Genomic DNA, 22,761 nt, shown 5'->3' with positions numbered 1-22,761 from the left:
TCAGAATATACTGTGGTAATACGTGGGATAGTTTTGGGTGCAGGAAACGTGTTTTTGTGTCATGTTTGCATGGCGTGCGATTCCGCATATGAACGCCATTCTATAATTATGTTGTGTTTTTGTTGATAAGCTAGACGTTTGTAAAGTGGTCTGTTGCAGTCAAGGTGCTCGTGGTACAGGTTGATGATATGCAGGAATGTGAATACATTTGATAGTATATAAGGACGTGTATGAATGTTATAACCAAACAGACGTAGAGAAAGAAAACTCACTTAACTGCATTTTTATAAAAAAAAAAAAGAATCTGGTTTTCCTCCTTTGTAGACGAGTGGTAATGCATGGCCCTCAATCTCAGCTCGTGTATTATCTACGCTTTTGAAGTATCTAACTAACAGTTGATGCAGGATGGTCGTTTGTTGCGTCCTGGCCTCACGCAAGCGTTGCGCGCGAAATTCGCCGAATCAGCAATCGCCAAAACTTCCCGAATGTAAACATTACCGACGCACTTTTTGCAGCTAGAACAATATATATATTTTTTTTCATCGTATTTTTTATTTTTGCAGTTTCTCAGGACCGTGACGTTCAACATAATCCGTGTTTATATTTGAATAATCAGACAGTGGGAAGGTGGAACATTTCGACTTGGATTTTATTGTTTTCTGTGCTCTTTAATTTATATAGGGTGCATGTATCCAGTGGATTCATCATCGCTTATGTTCATTTATAAATTTTCCGGCTTATTTAACAAAGGATTACAAAGGCAAAGCATGCCGACAGGAGACCTTTTGATCCATATCTAGGTCGGATGCAAAAAAAAAAGAAAAAAAAGAAAGAAAAAAAAATCATATTAATGATAAATTAAAACTATAACAATGTAAATAACAATTAAAATACATAAATAAATGCATTGGTATAGTTGAATAACAAACAAACAGGTAAATAGTAAATGATAATAAATTGACATATAACTAATAATAAATGAAAATCAGACAGACAAATTATAACAAAACAAAAACAAATAATATAACATAAATTATAATAATTACAGCATCTTACTTAGGTATTTATCTAAATGATTCTTAAAGCTTCGAACTGAACTACATTGCACTACCTGTGCAGGAAGTTTATTCCATTCATTAACTACACGGTTGGCAAAGTTGTTTCTACCTACTTCCAAATTGAATCTATTTCCGGACAGTTTGAGACCATTGTTTCTTGTCTGATTCTCATTCAATGTGAAAATTTGGTCACTTTTGATGTTGTCAATTCCCTTTAAAATCTTAAAGACCTGTATCAAGTCACCTCTGAGTCTACGCTTTTTTAGGGAAAACAGATTTATGTGCTTAAGTCGATTTTCGTATGATTTATTTTTGATATTTGGAATCAGTTTTGTGGCTCGCCGTTGTACCTTTTCCAGTCTGTCAATGTCTTTAATGAGATTCGGTGACCATACGGAAACAGCATATTCCAAATGTGGACGAACTAACGATTTATATAGCTTGTTAATGAGTGATGGACTTTTGAAATCAAAAGATCGCGCAATCAATCCCAGAATCTTATTTGCTTTCTCAGAGGCTGAAATACACTGCTTGGATGATTTGAGGTCGTTACTGATAATTACGCCGAGATCTTTTTCACTATCCACTTTTGTTAACGAATTTCCAAATAACTTGTAATCGTACTTACTGTTATTTTTACCTATGTGCATTACCTTGCATTTACTTGTGTTAAATTTCATTAGCCACTTTTCAGACCATTGCTGTAATTGATCTAAATCTTCTTGAATATCTAATTGGTTTGAGTGATCATTTGCCACTCCGCACAGTTTTGTATCATCAGCAAATTTGGAAACAGTAGATTTTAGTCCATTGTCTATATCATTTATATATACTATGAATAGAAGTGGCCCAAGAACGGAACCCTGAGGAACTCCACTTGCAACATTTTTCCATCCAGAAGTTTTTCCATTTAAAACAACTCTCTGTTTTCGACCTTTCAACCAATTACTAGTCCAACCTAATAGGCTACCACTTATTCCATGCAAAGCTAATTTAGTAAGTAGTCTTTCGTGTGGGACGGTATCAAAAGCTTTTGCAAAGTCTAGATATATTAAATCTATATTGTTTCTTTTGTCATAATTCGAGATAACTGTGTTGTAGAATTCGAGTAAGTTAGTCACGCAAGAACGTTTCCGTCTGAAACCATGCTGGCTATCATTTATCAAACGGTTACTTTCTAAATGATATTCGATATCATCTCTGATGATAGTTTCCATTATTTTTCCTACGATCGAAGTCAAACTTATAGGCCTATAGTTATTTGGTTTCTTTTTGTCACCTTTTTTGAATATGGGAGTAACGTTAGCTAGCTTCCATTCTCTTGGGACATCTCCGGATATGATGGATTTCTTGAAAATAATTTCTAATGGAACAACAATCTCATTTTTCATTTCCTTTAAGATTCTTGGATGCCAACCGTCAGGCCCTGGTGTTTTGTTAACTTTGAGTTTGTCTATACACCTTTTAATTTTTTCTTTTGTTATATTTACCGTAGTGAGTAAGTTTACCCCAGACTTTTCACAGGTTTCAGTTTGGAATTCACTTTGAGGTGTTTCGTTTACGAATACCGAGCTAAAATAATTGTTTAAGAGATTACACATTCCTTCATTTGAATATTCAAGTTGACCGTCAGCAGATAATAGTGGACCAATGTGATTCCTAACAACCTTTTTATCTCTAATGTAACTATAGAATTCTTTGGGATTCTCTTTTGATTTCTCAGCGATGTTCATTTCGTATTGTCGTTTTCTTTTTCTTATTGTCTTTTTTAAATCTCTCTGTATTGATACATAACTTTCATAGTCATTAGATGCACCCGAGCACTTATATTTCTTATAAGCCTGTCTCTTTTTAGCAATACTTTTTTCAGTTTCTTTGTCGAGCCACTTTGGGCGAGCCTGATTTGGGGGACGTCTGTCCTTAAAAGGAATGTAAGTTTGAATCATCTTAGTGAGCGTATTTTGAAATATTTCCCACATCTGATCTACAGGCCTTTCGTTTAATTTTTCCTCCCAATCTGTAAGCTGAAGCTCCTGACGTAGTTCTATGAACTGAGCTTTACTGAAATCGGGTATTTTAGAAGCACAAGTATCTATTCTAAAATTGTTTAGGAGTTTGAATCTGACTAAGTTGTGATCGCTATTTGCAACAGATTCACCGACTTCTACATCAGTTGCCATGCTTTCGCGGCTAGTGATCAATAAATCGAGTATGTTTCCATATCTTGTGGGCTCTTTTACATGCTGAATTAAGTAATTGTCACCAAGAAAATCAATCAAGCGACTACCTATATGGCCATGTTCAAGGGTCATCCAATCAATGTCAGTAAAATTGAAATCACCCATTATCAATAAATCCCGGTTGCAGAAACTAGACAGTTCTTGAAATAACAGTTTGTCGTCTGCTAATGATAATGTCTTTGGCCTATATATTACACCTATATTCATTTTTTGTCCATTTGTTTGGGTTAACTCAACCCACAAACTGTCATATGCATCCTGTTTCACTTTCTCTAAAACACAAGCATGAACATTGTTTTTAACGTACAATAGAACACCCCCACCTTTCTTGTGGTTTCTATCCTGATGAAAGTGTTTAAATCCCGCAATATTAAATTCAGCTTCGAACTCTGTACCATTTAACCATGTCTCAGTTATTCCTATCATATCGAGATTTTCGCTTTTGACATACGCCTGTATTTCTTGAAATTTGTTCCTAATACTACGAGCATTAAAGTACATAGTTTTAAGAAACTCCTGATTATTTCTTTTTGACACATTTTGAGTTTCAATATCATGTCTTATATTATAATTTTGTTTTTTATTTATGCCTTGCTCTATATTATTATTATTTGGTCCTTCATTGACATTCAATGCCTCATTAACATTTCTCCTATCAAAATTAACATTTCCCCCATCACGGACATCTGGTCGATTACGGTCATCCGATCTATTTTGTACATTTTGTCCCCCTACGTCACCGTGATTCACGCCGGCCTCCCGTCGTTCAGTGACATTATGTCCGGCATCCCTTTCTAAAATTATATTTTGTCCTCCAGTGACATTATATCCTACCGTGATATTTTTTCCTCCACTATAATTACATCCCATCGTGATCTTTTGTCTTCCACTGTCATTACATCCTATCTTGATATTTTGGCCTTCATTGACATTCTGTCCGGTATCTCTTCCTAAAATTATATTTTGTTCTTCACTGACATTATAACCTACCGTGATATTTTCTCCTCCATTATCATTACATCCTATCGTGATATTTTGTTCTCCACTATCATTATTTCCCATTGTGATCTTTTGTCCTCCACTGTCATTACATCCCATTGTGACATTTTGTCTTAAGACATTACATCCTAATGTGTCATTTCGTCCTCTAGCGATATTACATCCTATCATGATATTTTGGCCTTCATTGACATTCTGTCCGGTATCCCTTCCTAAAATTACATTTTGGCCTTCAATGACATTATATCCTACCGTGATATTTTTTCCTCCATTATCATTACATCCTATCGTGATATTTTGTTCTCTTTTATCATTACTTCCCATCGTGATCTTTTGTCCACTGTCATTATATCCCATTGCGACATTTTGTCCTATGACATTATATCCTAATGTGACATTTCGTCCTCTAGCGACATTATATCCTAAAATTATATTTTGTCCTATACTGGTATATTGTTCTACATTAATGCTATACTCTACACTGTTTTCCCAAGTACATTCTATTTCCCCTTCCCTTTGGCCTTCTACCCTAAAAAAGGAGCTGGTTCATTACAAACTCCCACAATGAGGTTTGTAAGAACATCTTTGCCTCTGCGGGTAAGGTGGATCCCATCAGAAGCGTAAAGGTCATGGCGCCTAGAAAAGAGATACCAAGGATCAAGAAAGTGGTATCCCAATTGTGTGCATATTGTACACTGACGTTCAAATAACTTTGGTGTATTTTGAATAATGTGCCAGTTCAAGTCTCATGTTTCTCTCCTGGGAGTGACTTACCTACCCCCAAAAACCCAAGCACGAAAGGCAAAGGTTTGGTCGCTGCTACATACCTTCTAGCTGCTTCACACTCTCACTATTCCATCGTTTTCTCTTAGATATAGGAACTGATTAAACTCAACAATAAGTGATGGGCTGGCATACCTTGCTCGTGTTTATTTTTTCGTCATAGGGAAGAACCATACTTTACGTCACCTATCGTAGCCTCTCGCCAGACCTTACGTCACTTGTGGCCAAGCCTATCAACTCAAACTTCACGTCTGCGAAATCTCTTGTGTAAGTGGACACTTTACCGCATTGCTAGAGATTGCCTTGACGTCGGTGGGAATCAGGCCCTTTGTATCCATTAACATCGCTGTTCAGCGATAGGCATCTTTCTAAGCTAAATAAATTACGAGACGAGGTACTATGAGGATGAGTCAGGCATTAGATTGATACGCCACCGAGCACACCAAGGTTTGTGGCGGGCCGCAGTGGTTTCTTCTCCCATTGCGTGTACAACAACAACAACAACACCACCGGCCGGGAGAATAGTACCGTTGATATTTCATAATTCGTTGGTTTCTTATGAGTCGTTAGGTAATTTCTGCATTAAGGATTTTGTTCTGATTAATGCCGGACTATTTAATTCAGCTTCATGGAAAACTAGTTAAAAGAAATAGTTAAAAGACTATTTTGATCCGATTGTCTGCATTAATGAGGGCGTTTGGTTAATTTTGTTGCATCAAGTATGTGCTGCCAAACGCTAAACGGTTTAATTAAACTAATTCAATTGTTCCAAGACTGGATAACAGTATATTTGGCTATCATTTGTTAGTGATAAATGGTAACAACGTACATACCTAGTAAGGTTTCATGGTAAATTTTATGGTGCTACGTGATATGATGAAAATTAAAGAAAATGCGTTGTTGAAGGCAAGGCTGGGCAGTCGCGCCGAAAACCACAAAAGTAATGACGGAACGATATATATTATATATATATATATATGTATATGTGTATATGTGTATATATGTGTATATATGTATATATATGTATATATATATATGCAATAAAAACACTAGGAGCGTGTGATCACAAATGCGTAAATAACCACTAGGAAAAAGTAAACTAACGAAGCAGCCCAGAGTACATCGATGATGAAATAAGATGTATTTACGACATTGGTACTAAGCTACAATACCCCACACATGTTCTTGACAAAACTTACAATCGTGCTAAAAGGACATTTTATAACCTTAGGTCAACTCAAACTTTCAATATGAATAACTTGCTAATTTTACCGTACCAAGAGAACCTGCAAAATATTCCAAATATATTACGTAAATTTAACATTAATGTAGTTTTCAATAATAAGAACACTGTAAGACAACTGCTCATAAATAATTCTGTCAATAGTAATAAAGGGTGTGTGTACAAAATACCTTGCAAATCATGTAATCAGTTTTATGTTGGTCAGACTGCTAAAACACTCACAACACGAATCAATCAACACAAGAAATACGTTAGAGAGGGAAACCAATCTAGCGGTATATTCAACCACATGAACCATTTTAACCACCCAGTTGACTGGGATAACGCTAAAGTCATCACATACAACAACAACATAACAGAAATTTAATTGAATGCAGTTTGATCAAATCTAGTAAGGGGATAAATGTTAATCTTCATCAAGGTTTGTACAAATTAGATAGTTTTATTTCTCATGAAATTTCAAAATTGTTTGAATTGTAATACAAATTATGAGCAGTTGTCCCATACTTGTTGGTTACCAGGACGGCCCAAACGTCCCATACTTGTTGGCTACCAGGACGGCCCAAACGTCCGTCACGTGTACTTCTTCCACTACCTCTCCGAATGCCCTCTTCACTATGTCATATATTCTGTACCTTGTTTCTTCATCTTATAATTCCTTCTTTGTATCTGCACTGAAGATGTAATTATACGAAAGCGCTCTGCTTCGTTAGTTTACTTTTCCTAGTGGTTACTTACGCATATATATATATATATATATATATATGTGTGTGTGTGAGAGAGATTTACCACCATGGTCTTGGATCACGTGTTGGACTCGTGATCGACAGCTATTTCCGTTCTGGAAGAGAGCTCAGAACTCATATATGACTGATCTATGGGTAATGCTGTGACCTTACACGCACACACACACACAACTCTCCGCCCGGACCACTGTAGCGGCGGCCAGGAACTCTTCCAACCGAGTCATCGAGTCGTGTGTGTGTGTGTGCGCGCGCGCGCGCGTGCGCTTATGTGCGTGTGTAATTCTTTCCTGGCAAGGAAATCCCACATCTGGGAAAGATTTATATTCTTCCTTGAGCAGTGGTCGAATAAGCGAAGAATCACGTTAACTTCGGTTCAATAACCCTGCTGTTACGCTAAGATCATGCATGCGTGAGATCCATGAAATTCTACCACACGCACCTCGGACTTTGATTTAGGCCCCCAAGAGATTGACTGATGCAAAAAAGAAAAAAAAAAGAAAGGAAGAATATGTTCAAATTTATCGTGCATCATGAACGTGCCCACCAGACCAAAAACGATATCAGTTAATCTACGGTTGTCTTTATGTTCAGGGGTGAGGGAGAGTATAGATAGACGAGTGCGCACACCTTCCACGCCTTTTCAAATAATTTTCGGCGCGAAGTCGAATGAGTAGGCTGTCATTGCCGTCAGATCGTATTCAAGAAACATATCATGATACGAACTCATTGGAACCTATACGAATAATAATAGGATAGAATGGAGAAACAAAATCGTATTGTGGATTTTTGTGCTCGAATGTCGTGCATGCAAGTTGGAGTGTATGGGTGGAGTGGGTGTGGCTGTCGGAAACAGGGCTGCCACTCTAAACTTTCACTTTAGCCCTACCATCCGTGTGTATTTTACCCTACGTTTACCATACGCTCCCGATCATATATATATATATATATATATAATATATATATTAATATATATATATATATGTGTGTGTGTGTGCGCGCGTGCATGTGTGTGCGTGCGTGTATTCACTTGGTCTTTGGATCACGTGTTGGACTCGTGATCGACAGCTATTTCCCTCCTGGAAGAGAGCTCAGAGTTCGTAGGTCTGATCTATGGGTACTGCTATGACCTTGCACACACACACACACACCCAACTCCCCGCCCACGAGAGTCAGAGTAACGACCCGAAGCGCAGCGGTACCGATATAATTTCGGCCCTGGGCAGGATTCGAACCATGAGCTGCAGGACACTATGGTGGCAGCTCAGTGCTCTACCAACTACGCCACCGAGCGTGTGTGTGTGCACAGCATGATGATAGAATTTGTTAAATTAAAGAGATTACTAAGATTTATTGTATCAGATAATTTCAATTTCCCATTACAAACCTGATTCGAATTACATTCATAAGTATAATTTAGTAAGAACTGTATTTTACAAAAGGTAGAGGAAGCTGAAGTACATTAAAATGGTTTCATAAAACCATTTTGTTATCATGGAAAATGAAGATGTATACATTATTATATATTTTAGTTACTCATTACACATTGATAGCATTTGATAATAACATTAAGGTATTTTTCATTATCAAAACTAAAAATATACATCAAACTTCTGTTGTATTAATCATACAAAATATATAAAATAGGTACTATACATATAGTATATAATATACCTATAGCAAAAATAAACTTATTTTTAAAATTAATTCTAGATTTTAACACATTACTTAAATGTAATATAATAACATAAAGGTATTTTTCACTGTCAAAACTAAAAATATGCTTATACTTCTATAAAAATAAACTTATATTGTATTAATCATAGAAAATATATAAAATACGTACTATATATTGTATATGGATGCAAAAATAAACTTATCTTCTATTTCTTAAATTAACTATGATTCTTAACACATTACTTAAATATAAGTACTTTGAAAATTAATTAGAATGTAAATATTTCCTAGTCAAAGTTTCCTTCCTCCGTCTCTGCATGCCTGCTGCATTCTGCATCAGTGTATTTTCCATGTGTTTTTCTTGCATTCATATACTGTTGGGTAATTCTTGCATTTACATCAACCTGTGATGGGAAGGTTTCTGCTGTTTTGAGGATATACTTACTCTAAGGTACGTACAGCAAGGGAACTCCTGAGTTTTGTTTTATTTGCATTATGCTTGGAGAATGTCCACTCTACCTCTGCAGCTCTCTGAGGCAAGAAGGTTATTTGTAGCATAAAGGATGCAGCATCTTCATATTCAGATAGGCGAATCAAACATTGCCAAAACTTTACAATGTTTTTGCCCTTCCAGTTGTAGCCTCCTTTCTTATCAACTAAAAGTGAACGCCATTGCCGATCAATAATATGAACCTTCGTCAAACTAATCCTAGGAAACCCCTTAGCTAGAACTCCACCCGATCTAACATTAGCAAGGCCGTCCGCGATTTTTGCGTGGTCTACATCCTTGAGAGTGTTCAGTACTGGGCCAGACAAATTGATCCTCTGAAGAATTTGGCGCACAGCTTCCCTGCACCAATCTCTGCATCTACTACTAATAAAAATTAAACCATTTCAAAGATGACACGTTTTAAAAATGTTACATGTCTTGGAGAGGGGGGTCTGTAATTCCTCCGAGGTCGTAAGTTCTCCGAGGCAGTAAGTTCTACGAGGGTGCAAGTTCTCCGAGGGTGCAAGTCCTCCCAGGGTGCAAGTCCTCCGAGGGTGCAAGTCCTCCGAGGGTGCAAATTCTCCGAGGGTGCAAGTCCTCCGAGGGTACAAGTCCTCCGAAGTTGTAAGCCCTTCGAGGCTGCAAGTCCTCCGAGGTCGTAAGTCCTACGAGGGTGCAAGTCCTCTGAAGTTGCAAGTCCTACGAGGTTGTAAATCCTCCAAGGTAATAAGTCCTCCAAGGTAACAAGTCCTCCAAGGTAACAAGTCCTCCAAGGTAACAAGTCCTCCAAGGTAACAAGTCCTCCAAGGTCGCAAGTCCTCAGTGGTCGCCATGTTCCCTTGAACTGACCAGGAAAAAATGTCCCTTGGGTTCGGCCTCGGGGCGGAACCCCAACACGGGATCCCTATCGTGGGATTAGAGCGCGGAGCGCTGCGGCCGTAGGCCGCTGTTTGCGCAGCCAAGCCCCCGGCGAAGCCGAGTAGGGCGAAGCCCGCGGCTTGTCTAAGTCTAAATAAAAAATATTCTTCTAAAAAAAAACGCTGTGGAAGTCGGGGACAGGTGGTATAACGGTGACACTTTGTCCTAAAAATATTCTTGAAAAAGCGCTTGGGTAAGTCGGGATCAGGTGGTATTCTTCTTCTTCTTCGCGTTCTTCGCGTTCTTCGCGTTCTTTGTTCTTCTTCTTCCTCTTCGCGTTCCTCTACGCGTTTTTCTTCGTTCTTCTTCTTCCTCGCGTTCTTCTTCGCATTCTACTTCGTGTTCTTCTTCCTCGCGTTCTTCTTCGTGCTGGGGATCCCGTGTTGGGGTTCCGCCCCGAGGCCGAGGCCGAAGGGGAAAACGAGGGATTAGAGCGCGGAAAGCTGCGGCCGTAGGCCGCTGTTTGCGCAGCCAAGCCGGGGAGGGCGAAGACCGCGGCCTGTCTCATAAAAAAAAACTGTCATGTGGAAGCATGACTTGTACTGATTCGTTTGCTATCATTCCAGTGTGTATCTGATTAACTGGTAACCACTGAGATTCCTCATCATCATTAATGTTGTTTAGGTTCTGAAGAGGCTTCATGAAATTTTGACAAAACACCTTTACTACACGTTGGACTTCTGCCAAAAGACGATGAAGCTGAAACCCATTTGACTGGAAGATTAGATTAGGGTTTGTCAAGTCCTCAAGTACATAATCACAAAACTCCATTGTCGCCTTGATGTAAGTAGATTTCAGAGCCTGTAGGATCCTATCAGCTTGCAGGGAGCTCCTCTCGCTTACTTCAGCAGTAAAATATAGAACCAGAGCAGGCCATTGTTCCAAAATGCGATGAACACACTGGGCTGCAGATAGCCAACGAGTCTGGCAAGGCTTCAGGATTTGGTGAGCATCAACATCTACAAAATTTTGGAATTCAACATAGCTTTTCTTCCTGTTGGGAGACATCTTAAAATAATTATAAATATCGTGTATTAGGAGATCAGGTGTTTTAGATAAAACCTTGCTGACGTGTTCGGCAACAAGATGGAATGTGTGACACTTAAGCACAAATATATTTGGTGCTGCTTTTTCTACTCTTGTTAGAAGAGAGTTGCTAGTTCCTTGCATCAGATTCTTCCTCATTTGATGCATATATATGAATATGGAGGGAGCAGTTTCTCCTGTAGACATGCATTGTTAAATTCGACAGCATTAAGGAGGTTGTTAATCTTCTTATGGGTATTTTCAAGCTTTCTAACAAGAACTCGGCCATGTGGGGGGGGGGGGCATAAACCAGATTGCCAACAAAATTATTCATATATTCAACGTTTCGTCTGCAAGGAGACATCATCAGGAAAATCTGTAACATATAAATTACCGACATACAGAAACAAAGAACAAGGGTATAAGCAATAGAAAAAAATCACCAATCTTTAATTTTGTAAGTATTGATCCCCCAACGGCTATGTATATGTGTTAGTTTACGATTTGATTTATTGATGTCTATTTCCTTGTTTCTGTATGTCGGTAATTTGTATGTTACATATTTTCCTGGTGATGTCTCCTTGCAGACGAAACGTTGAGAATATATGAATAATTTTTTGGAAATTTGGTTTATACCCACCCCCCACATGGCCGAGTCCTTGTTAGAAAGCTTGAAAATACCCATAAGAAGATTAACAACCTCCATGATGCTGTCGAATTTAACAATGTATATATATGTATATATATATATATATATATATATATATATATATATACATATATATATATATGTATATATATATATATATATATATATGTATTGGTACTTTTTGTTGTTGGATGTGCTACAGGTGTGTGTGTATGTGCGTGCGTGTGAGTAGTACTGTGTACCCTTTCCCAGTCCTTTGTTATATATATACATCTACAACGAGGCTACAAAATGTCATGCAAAGATTTGTTTTATATAATGTTTATATAATATTTAGCTAATGTGAATTGGATAATATTACATACCCAATTAAACAAAATATGTACTCACTTTTAAGTTTAATGTAGGTAAGTATGATTCTGTAGGGTCCCACAGGGAGCAACTTTATTCTGTGTCTACACTCACTGCTTTGACTAGTCAAACTAACCTAGTATTTTATTTATTGTTGGGACTTGGGCTTCGTTGCGCCGTGATTCTGGGTGTGAATGCCTATTGGTTTTGTTTAAATGCGTTAGATCCCTCAAAAATCGGTCCGATAACATATATGGTGACATTATATATACGGTGGCATACCACAAATAGGCGTTTTAACAATTATATTTAAATTTTAAATTGAAATTCATATTTCTTTAAATAATACATATCACCCTACAAATTGTGATTTTTACCCTACATATTGCCAATTTACCCGTAGGGTGCCCCTACACACTACACTTGCCAAAAATTACCCTACCGTAGGGTAAAATCCCTGCGATTGGCAGCCTTGGTTGGAAAAACCCCGGCAAGAACAAAAGGTTGGCGTGTGGTGTAGGTTGATGATTCAAGATGTTTGGTCACGATTTTTAGGCAGACGAAGGCCACGGAAATGCAAATGTGCCACTATCAGGATAGAAATACGGGCGTTCTTTCGACGACATAATGCAGCTTGTGAAACAAAGGCAACATAAGCTGACATTGGCGACAAGTTTGACAGCCACTTCACAGTGAGAAAGAAAACGGGTTTGACAAACATGAACGCTTATAGTATAACGTGACACACCCGATTGACGAGTATTCACCACAGGATCCGTAAACTTTTCGGGGAAGATAAAAAACATATATATCCGGATAGATACTGCAAGCAGGAATGACTTGCAAATCCTGCAATGGACAAAGAAACAGGTGATGAGCGTGGAGTCATGCAAACTGCATCTTTTCAAGTTCACGAGTGCACATGTCAATGTTTTCCCAGCCTGTTTTTGTTCCGCTTCAACCCCCTCACTGAGGAATGAAATAACCTGACGGTGGCCGGAATTAAAGGAAGAGTGTCATACGATGTATCTTTAATCAGACTGGTTTCTGCAGGCCCTTCACTGATTATGAATAGCCAAGGAGACAAACAAGAACCAGGCAGGCAGACAGAAAACAACAACAAAAAACAAAAACAATGGCGATACAAACATGAGTATATATTTAAAGTGGGAGGCAATAGCTGGGAACAGGAAAAGGTTGTGAGGGAGTCGTATAGTTAACCCATGCCGTTCGCGACAGCGGTCGTTTGGGCCACCATTTTTTAACAATAAAATGATCAAGTTTACATTCCTTGACTTAAATTTAAGTTGATGATAAATGCACTTTCAATCAGACTGGATTCTATTATATTTCTAGTCAAATATGACATTTCTTAAAATTTCTTTGGCACCCTCCCATTTAATTAATACAATGTTTAATTGGGTGCCAGAGAAATCCTTAGAAATAAGTCATATTTGACTAGATATATAGAATCCAGTCTGATTGAAGATACATTTGTCAACACTTTAAATTTAAGTAGGGGAATGTACAAACTTGATCATTTTATTGGTAAAAAGGTGATGGTCCAAATGTCCGGTGCCGCGAACGGTATGGATTAACCACGAGACTCCCTCACAACCTTTTCCTGTTCTCATCCATGGCCTCCCACTTCCGTATATATACTCATGTTTTTATCACCATTGTATGTACCCCAAGGACGGCTAAATAAACGAAGGCACTCTGTCAACATTGTATTATTTTCTTCGTTTTTTTTTTTTTTTTTGCATATTTAGAATCATGAGTTCACTTGATTTCTCATGCATATTATACATACATACATACATAATATATATATATATATATATATATATATATATATATATATATATAAAAGAAAATAAATGACCCAGTACGGAATGGGTCAAAGTACATTTTCTGTTTACTGCGGTGTTTAAAGGACCGCCAAATATCCTTTCACTTCGTTTTACTTACGTAATTATTCAATCTGTCACAAAGATACTTTATTTATCTATGGGTAACTGTTGCGAAGGGTTGAATTAGATATTTTACTACATCATGAAATAGAAAGCATACGTACACACGCATCATACGCATGCATACATAGGCGGAATTTACGAGCACTCCTGTCATGTTCCATGACGCGTTACTGACACAAAGAGACGCGAAAAAAGCCTATTGGTGTTAAATTCAACCAATTAGTAGGTTATCTTAAATTAGGTGATACAATTTAAACGTGAATTAGGCTTTTTCTCATGTGAGTGTTCCAGCTGCAGGACTTGGAAACCAGCGGCGGAGGACACGACTCGGGCACTTCCGTCCAAGCTCGAAGGTCGCCATGAATGATGACGCGAAATAGCGTCCGGATTGTTATAGGTGTTCTCCTTTTTTGTTAGATAACTAGAATTTGATGAATTGTAAACCTTCTTCGCACAGAAATAAAGAAGTAGTTAGATTGTGTGAAGCCAGGGAAATAGTGGTAGATTAGGATTATAATTATAATAAACTGGCACTTGCCGTTGCCACTGTGTTGTGCGGTCTTGGTATAAACTAAAGAGACGTGGGCAATGTCGTCTCTCCCTGAATCCCTCGCTCGTGCCCCGCGCGTATCCCATATACATCAAAGTAAATTGTATATTTTTATATCATGTGAATTAAATAATTTTGTACCTCACCCTTTCGTTGTCCATGTGAAGTGAGAAAATCCTTTTAAAAGGCAAATGATCATACTAGCTACTGGACTGAGGAACTTCAAATCACGGCCGAGATTTGATACATCAACTCAAATGCAGAGGCTAGTCCGTGACAAGATCCATCCTGTATATTGCATATGGATAAATATAATTAGGCATAAACACGCACGCCGATGTAGTGATACCGAGCTCACCTGCTGGCTATGCGATCTTGTGTTCGGTCTCCACTCAGGACTGAAAAACATCACAGCACTGCAAGCCGGTAGCCCACTATTGGGCAAGGGGTGGTGTTTGATTCAATACGGTCTTTGATCACGTGTTAGACTCGTTTTCGACAGCTATTATCCTCTCGGATGAGAGCTCAGGACACATATGGCCCGATCTATAGGTAATGTTGTGGCCATACGCACGCACACACACGATGGCGCAGTGGTAGAGTTCCCGGCCGCCACTACGGCTGTCCGGGATAACACTAAATAAGATAATGGAAGATGGAGGAAGAATAGTAATAATGGGTGACTTTAATTGTAAAGAAATCTGCTGGGAAGTGATGACAGTGAAGGGTGGAAACGACCTATGGGGAAATGTACTACTTGATATGATTATAGAACATACAATGACACAATGGATACAAGAGAATACTAGGTATAGAAATGAGGAAGAACCACCAAGACTAGACCTAATAATCATATCAGAACCTGAAATAGTGGACAAGATTGAATATAAGACACCACTTAATAAAAGTGACCACATATTGGTTGAACTGGAACTAAATGAGGAAAAATACATGGAAAAAACGAGCAATATAGAAAGGGAAGATTGATGTATGTAAAAACAAATTTTGATCGAATAAAAGAATTCTTTAAAAAAGCAGATTGGGAAAGGATACACAAGGAGGAAACAACAGTAGAAGAGAAATGGAAAAAAATTGACAAAGATTTATAAAGAAGGAGTGGAAAAGTATGTTCCAAGACAAAAACAAGAAAAAGGATACGTAAAATGTTGGTACAATAAAAGATGCTGCGAGTTAAAAGACAAAAGGGATAAAGCTTGGATAAAATGGAAAATATATACTAGTTATAGAAATCAATATGTACACGTGTGCAGAGAAGAAAAGACAAACTACGAAAAGGATGTCATAGAAAAATGTAAAGATCAACCAAATCTATTTTATAGATTTGTAAACGACAAACTGAAAAACAAACAAGAATTAGAGAAACTACGACAAGGAAGAGTTGAGTACACAGAGGAAATAGAAATTGCAGACATTATGAACAAGCATTTTAAATTGGTGTTTACAAGGGAGAACATACAACTTAGAGATGTCGAGTGGGAGGAGAAAGTCCCCCCTATGAAAGAGATGAAATAACAAAGAAACAATGAATCACTTGAGTAATCTCGATGATAGAAAATTGCATGATCCAGATGAAATGGCAAACTGGATTTTGAGAGAATGCAGGAACGAACTAACAAACAAAATACATAGTCTAATAAGCAGTTCATTGAAAGAAGGAAAAGAGCAAATATAGTACCAATATATAAAGGGGGAAACAAGGAAGATCCTACTAACAATAGACCGGTCTCTCTTACAAGTATGGTAGCTAAAGTTTGTGAAAGAATTATAAAAATTAGATGGGTAAGGCATTTGGAAGAAATGTACTAAATCCAAGGCAATTTGGATTTAGACAAGGAAGATCATGAGTCACAAACTTAATGTGTTTCTATTCAAGACTAATAGATATAATACAAGAAAGAGATGGATGGGTTGATTGTGCATTTCTAGACCTGAAAAAAGCTTTTGATAAGGTGCCACATAAGAAATTGCTAAAGAAATTAGAAACTGCAGGAGGAATACAGGGCAAACTACTGGAGTGGATGGAAGACTTCTTGCATGAAAGGAAAATGAGAGTGGTGATAAGAGACAAACATTCTAATTGGGATGAAGTGATTAGTGGAGTTCCACAAGGAACAGTTTTGGCCCCAATAATGTTTGCTATATATATTAATGATATGGATAAAGGAATTGAAAGTTATATGAGCTTCTTTGTGGATGATGCAAAACTACTGAAAAAAGTGAACACTATAGAAGATTGTGATTCACTGCAGAGTGATCTCAATAAAGTATAGGAATGGAGTAGGAAGTGGGAGATGGAATTCAATATTAAGAAGTGTAGTGTAATGGAATTTGGAAGAAACAAAAAAAGAATATTAGGGTCATATAAATTGGGAGAGGAAGAAATTAAAAAAGTGGAAAATGAGAAGGACCTGGGAGTCATTATTATGAATAATATGTCCCCTGTGAAACATTTAAACAAAATTTTTGGAGAAACTTATAATTTAATGAGATCAATCAAAATGGCATTTACATACCTGGATGAAGAAATGATGAAGAAAATACTAGTCAATTTGATAAGACCAAGATTGAAATATGCAGCGATGACGTGGTCACCAAGTACAAAAAAATGTATAACAAAACTTGAAAGAATACAAAGAGCAATTATGAAACTGGCACCAACACTCTCAGAAGTATCATATGAGGAGAGACTGGCAAAACTTGAACTACAAACATTAGAGTAAAGAAGAGAGGAGACTTGATAACTATTTATAGAATTATGAAAGGCATAGAAATTATTGATAGAGAGGATCTAATAAAATGTGATAGTAGAGATACAAGAGGACATGGAAATAAAATAAAATAGACAATTATAGAAGAGACTTAAAAAAGAACAGCTTTCCCCAGAGGATAATAGACGTTTGGAACAAGTTAGATGAAAATGTGGTGTGTGCAAAAACGATATACGAATTTAAAAACAGTCTAGATAAAACGAGATATGAAGACTGGACACCACGAGCATAGCTCCCCTTCCCGTAAAATACAATTAGGTAAATACACACAAGCTCCTTGCCTACCAGAGTTGGAGGGCTGGCTCACATTGCATTGATGTTGAAATTTTCAACCCCAGGTGGTACTCGAATATCAGATCGTTGAATTAGTGGTGTGGAGCGGTATCACTGCACTGTCAAGCTGATATTTTATGAGCAAGTGTGAGTGTGTGTGGGGTCACAGCATTATGCATACATTGGGTCATATATGAGTTCTGTGGTCTCACCTGGGAGGGTAATAGCTGTCAACCCTATGACCAACACGTGATCCAAGACCATGGTGGTAAATCACAGGATGAAGCAAACATGTATGTAATATCACTTCCAAACATACAGAAAGTTCAAGTCATCAATGGTCAAATATTGAAATGTTGAAAAAATACAGATGGGATATAATGAGTACAAATCTTTTATTAACCTTTTTGTTGTATTTTACAACTTGAGTTGCATATTCTTGCTGTCTCCAGGTGATCTTATTCAGCTAAGGGAAACACCATTGCAGTGAAAGTTAAACTTGTTTAAGCAAAAACAGGCAGGTGCAAGTCTGCAGAATATTGTCTCCCTGATCACTCAGAGGGTCAACAGGAATCAAAGGTCAAACTTTGAAGTATGAGAAAATAGAGGATGCAATGAACACCATTGTAAAACAATGAAATGCTGAATGCAGACTCTGGAGATGTGACAGAAAAGATAAAATGACAATTGATGATGGCAGTGGATAATAACATTCTTGTATACAACATGGTAGTGAAAGTGAGGCTGAAGTAACAAATTAGAACTAAAACTATGAAAGTAGAGATTTCATTGCAGCACATGGTCCCATCCAAGATGAAGACATAGAATGGAACTGAATATGAAAATATGCTGTTTGATATGGCTATTCATCTATGGAATGTAAATATGTCAACAAAATAATCCTTGTAGAGAATTTTAATTGTAAAGAAATTTACTGGAAGAACACAAGTGGAAGTAAAGATTCATGGAGTAACACTTTTAAATGTAGTGATGGAAAGCATGATTACAAAGAGTCAAATGTATGATAAAATTAAGAGAATGACATCCTTGTGAGACTGGATTTGTTTTAAAAAGTGATCACATATTGGTCGAATTTCAACTGGCAGGAGATACAGTATAGAGCCAAGAAACAAAATACAGACGGGGCAGATACAATTTTGGGAAAACAAATTTCATTGGTTAAAAGAAATTACTTATAGTAGATTGGAAGGAATCAATGAAGACAACAGAAGCAATATTCTACACTTCAGGCATAGAATGAAAATACAAAGTAGAAGAAAGGAAGAGTGCAGAGGTATCAGAAATGAATACAATGATGCAGTGAAGAAAAATGAAAAAATATGTATAATTGAGAAATTATAATTATAAGTTTGTCAGTGATAAACTTGGACATAGGGAAGTGATCACCAAGATAAAGTAGATGTACATGAATATACAGGAAGCTGAAGTAATAAACAAAATTTTCTGATAAATTTTCACTAAGGAAAATAACTACTGTTTCTGTGTCTTTAAGGTATATGAGAATGCATGGGATATATATTTTTCTTGTTAATACACTCAACCCTCCATTTAATGGACGAATGAGTGCAAGGACCAGTCTGTTCCTGCCAAATGACCAATCCTGCCAAATGTAAACTGAACATACCATATTGGTAAATAATGGACAAATGACCATTGTTGGCAATTTGGTACAGTATACATTCATTGGTTTCTTTGTGCCTGAAGATAATATGGTAATACAGGGGGTCACTGCAATTCGACGGATGGGGCGGTCTATCATCGGTCAAACCTGGGTTTTGTCGAATCATGAAGCAGTTTTTCCCATAGGAATACAGTGTAATTAGGGGGGATAGGGACCGACCACCAGCCCAGACCCCCCCAAAATATCACTATGACCTCTAAAAAACATTAACTTAGACTAAATCAGTAATATTAAAGGCTTCATTTATATCTAATTTTGTTTATTAAACACATTAAACTGCTGTGCAGTACATGTTTGGTGGTGGATGTTGTGGCCTGCAAGTCCTCCCGCAGTGACAAGGCATGCTCCTGCATGAGCCCCATGCTGATCGGCATCTTGCGTTGTGTCCTGTCCTCTATCCACTTGATCAACATGTCCTCCATCATGTCGAGACGGGAGTCCCTTGAGCCACGGAGAACAAGGGAAGTTGTGGAAGATGTTGATGCAGCAGCCTGGCAGTACTTGTCCCTGTTCTTCCAAATCGGGACACCCATTTCCGCTGCAACAGCAGAATGAGCCATACCTGCCTCACACTTTCTTATAAGCTCAAGCTTATCTTTGAAAGGCAGGAAAGTGTGTTTCTTAGGGGTGGGGCCGGAGGTGGATTTGCGCGGCATGGTGGAGGTGGAACAGCGGAGCGTGGCTTGCCTCGACGATGGCTGGGGCGAGAGTGAGACAGAGTGGCGCATCGGGAGTGGCGGCAAATTTGACCGGGTGCGTGGCGCGCGAGATTTGAATGTCGAATTGTCGAGTCTGGCTGTCGAACCTTGAGGGTTGGGTATAAATTAGCTACTGTCGAATTTATGATAATTTGAATTGCGAATGGTTGAATTGCGGTGATCCACTGTATTGTATTACTGATTAGTTTTAATGCACACAACAGTCCAGGTGTTGGTGACCTGGACTTGGATCAGACAACTGTACAAAGTAACGGACAATTGGGCCATTGTGTGGCTCTATAACGGGTGGAATATTTTGTCCGCTAAATTGAGGATACATTGTATTGGGGTCCATTAAAATGAGGGTCGAGTGTAATTGTATTACTTTTGAAAGAGGAGGTGATGTTTAATATACTAATAATTTCCTATCAAAGGAATTCTTGTGAATTGCAGACATGTTTGACATACGACTTTTGAGAGTTTTGGTACTGATGGTGGTAGCAGTAGTGTCATATGCTGAGGCCCAGTCTGTGGTTTTATCATCTACATCAGGAATCAGCAGAGGAGTTGCAGAAAGTCAAGTAGTGGAAAATGGAGTGCTTAAAGGGGAGTGTGCATACATCAACAGTGAAGGAAAACAAATCAAGGTAAGAAGAAATTCATGCATCTTGCTTGTGGTCATCTGTAGAGGACCTGCATGTAATGGTCCTCAAAATAAACATTGATGAAGAGAATTACAAAGAAAGAGCAGAGAGATAATAAATGATACATATATATATACATATACCCGTATATAGATATATATATACATATGTATATACATATTTATACATATATATATATATACATATATATATATATATACACATAGATATATATATACATATGTATATACATATTTATACATATATATATATACATATATATATATATATATATATATATATATACATATATATATAATATATATACATATATATATATATACAATATATAAATATATATACATATATACATACATATATATACATATATATATATAAACATATATATACATATATTATATACATATATATATATATATATATACATATATATATATATATATACATATATATTTATATATATATATATATATATATATATACATATATATATTATATATATATACATATATATATACATATATATATATTATATATATATACATATATATACATATATATATACATATATATATATATATATACATATATATATACATATATATATACATATATATATATATATACATATATATATATATACATATATATATACAATCTTATATATATAAATATATATATACATATATTATATATACTTACATATATATACATATATATATATACACATATATACATATATATACATATATACATTATACATATATATATATATATATACATATATATATACATATATATATATATACATATATATACATATATATATATATATACATATATATATATACATATATATATATATATATATATATATATATATATATATATATATCAAAAGCTTTTTCCCCCTTACAAGGGAAGTAGCCGAAAAGCAAAGGCATCAAATCCACTCCCACCCATTCCATCCCCACATACTCCACTCCCATTCACCCATCTCCCTCCCTCTTATCTTGGATCCTCTTGGATGATGGGTCATCCCTACATCTTGCCCACTGCCCTGGGTCAGAAGCAGTGTTGCAAGACACAGCACATCCACAGCAAAGCTGCTTCATTAAATCGGCACCTCCCCCCTCTCCGTCCCCTCATGTAGAAAAAGAGAAGATGGAGAAATCCCTTTGTACTGCATCAAATTATTTTTTCACGTATACACCCTCACCCCCATCCCCCATTCACTCCCTTTCATGCATCACAGTATCATCCATACACAACCATTCTCCATTCACCCCTATCTGTCTTCTTCTGTCCATCCTCAACAGACATTCCCCTTTTCCCAATGCTTCTTTTCCTCCCATCCTTCCATCTCACCCTATGTCACCCACTCATATTCACTTCTTCTACCTCTGCCTTCCACACCTCTTTTACTAATTTTTCTTCACTCATTCTTTTCATGTATCCAAACCATCCCATTACTCTTTAATCAACCCTATCTCCCAACTTCCTTTCCACCCTTGTTCTCCTCCTCACCTCCTTGTTTCTCTCTCTATCCAGCCTAGTAATCCCTCAGACACATCTCAAACACATTGAAACTCCTCTCTTCCTCTCTTATGTTCCATTTTTGCCCTGTACAGTACTGTCAGCACAATCACTCCTTCATGCAATCTCCTCTTAGCATCCATTCCCAAATATCTACTTCTCATTACACTTTTTAATCCCCCAAGGCATTTACTTGCTTCTATCAGTCTACATTCTACCTCCATCTCCACTCCTCCCTTTCCTGCAATTATCTAAAACAGTCCACTTCCTCCAGTCTCTTTCCCTTAATACTCACTTCCTCCCTGCTGCCACTTTCTTCCCTTGTACATCTCATCACCTTACTTTTACCCACATTTATCTTCAACTTCCTTCTTTCTCACACCTTCCCAAGCTCC

General features: G+C 37.1%; 1 protein-coding gene across 2 annotated transcripts in view; it reads left to right on the top strand.

The window, feature by feature from the left end:
- LOC143029732 (uncharacterized) overlaps positions 1–22,761 on the top strand; it is a 39,699-nt gene that overhangs the window by 6,014 nt on the left and 10,924 nt on the right. Inside the window, exon 2 of one of the 2 annotated variants that reach the window (XM_076192608.1) lies at positions 20,619–20,812. In XM_076192608.1, coding sequence (XP_076048723.1) covers positions 20,621–20,812 — 192 coding nt within the window. In that variant the 5' untranslated portion in view covers positions 20,619–20,620. Of the gene's footprint in view, positions 1–20,599; positions 20,813–22,761 lie in introns of those variants that run through there. The other variant, XM_076192609.1, reaches the window with a different exon arrangement.

This window comes from Oratosquilla oratoria, chromosome 11 (assembly GCF_046742065.1).
Source record: "Oratosquilla oratoria isolate Oo_2021 chromosome 11, ASM4674206v1, whole genome shotgun sequence".
Taxonomy (NCBI): Eukaryota; Metazoa; Arthropoda; class Malacostraca; order Stomatopoda; family Squillidae; genus Oratosquilla; species Oratosquilla oratoria.
The sequence above is the reverse complement of the archived record's forward strand: the minus strand, read 5'-3'. Positions and strand labels throughout refer to the sequence as shown.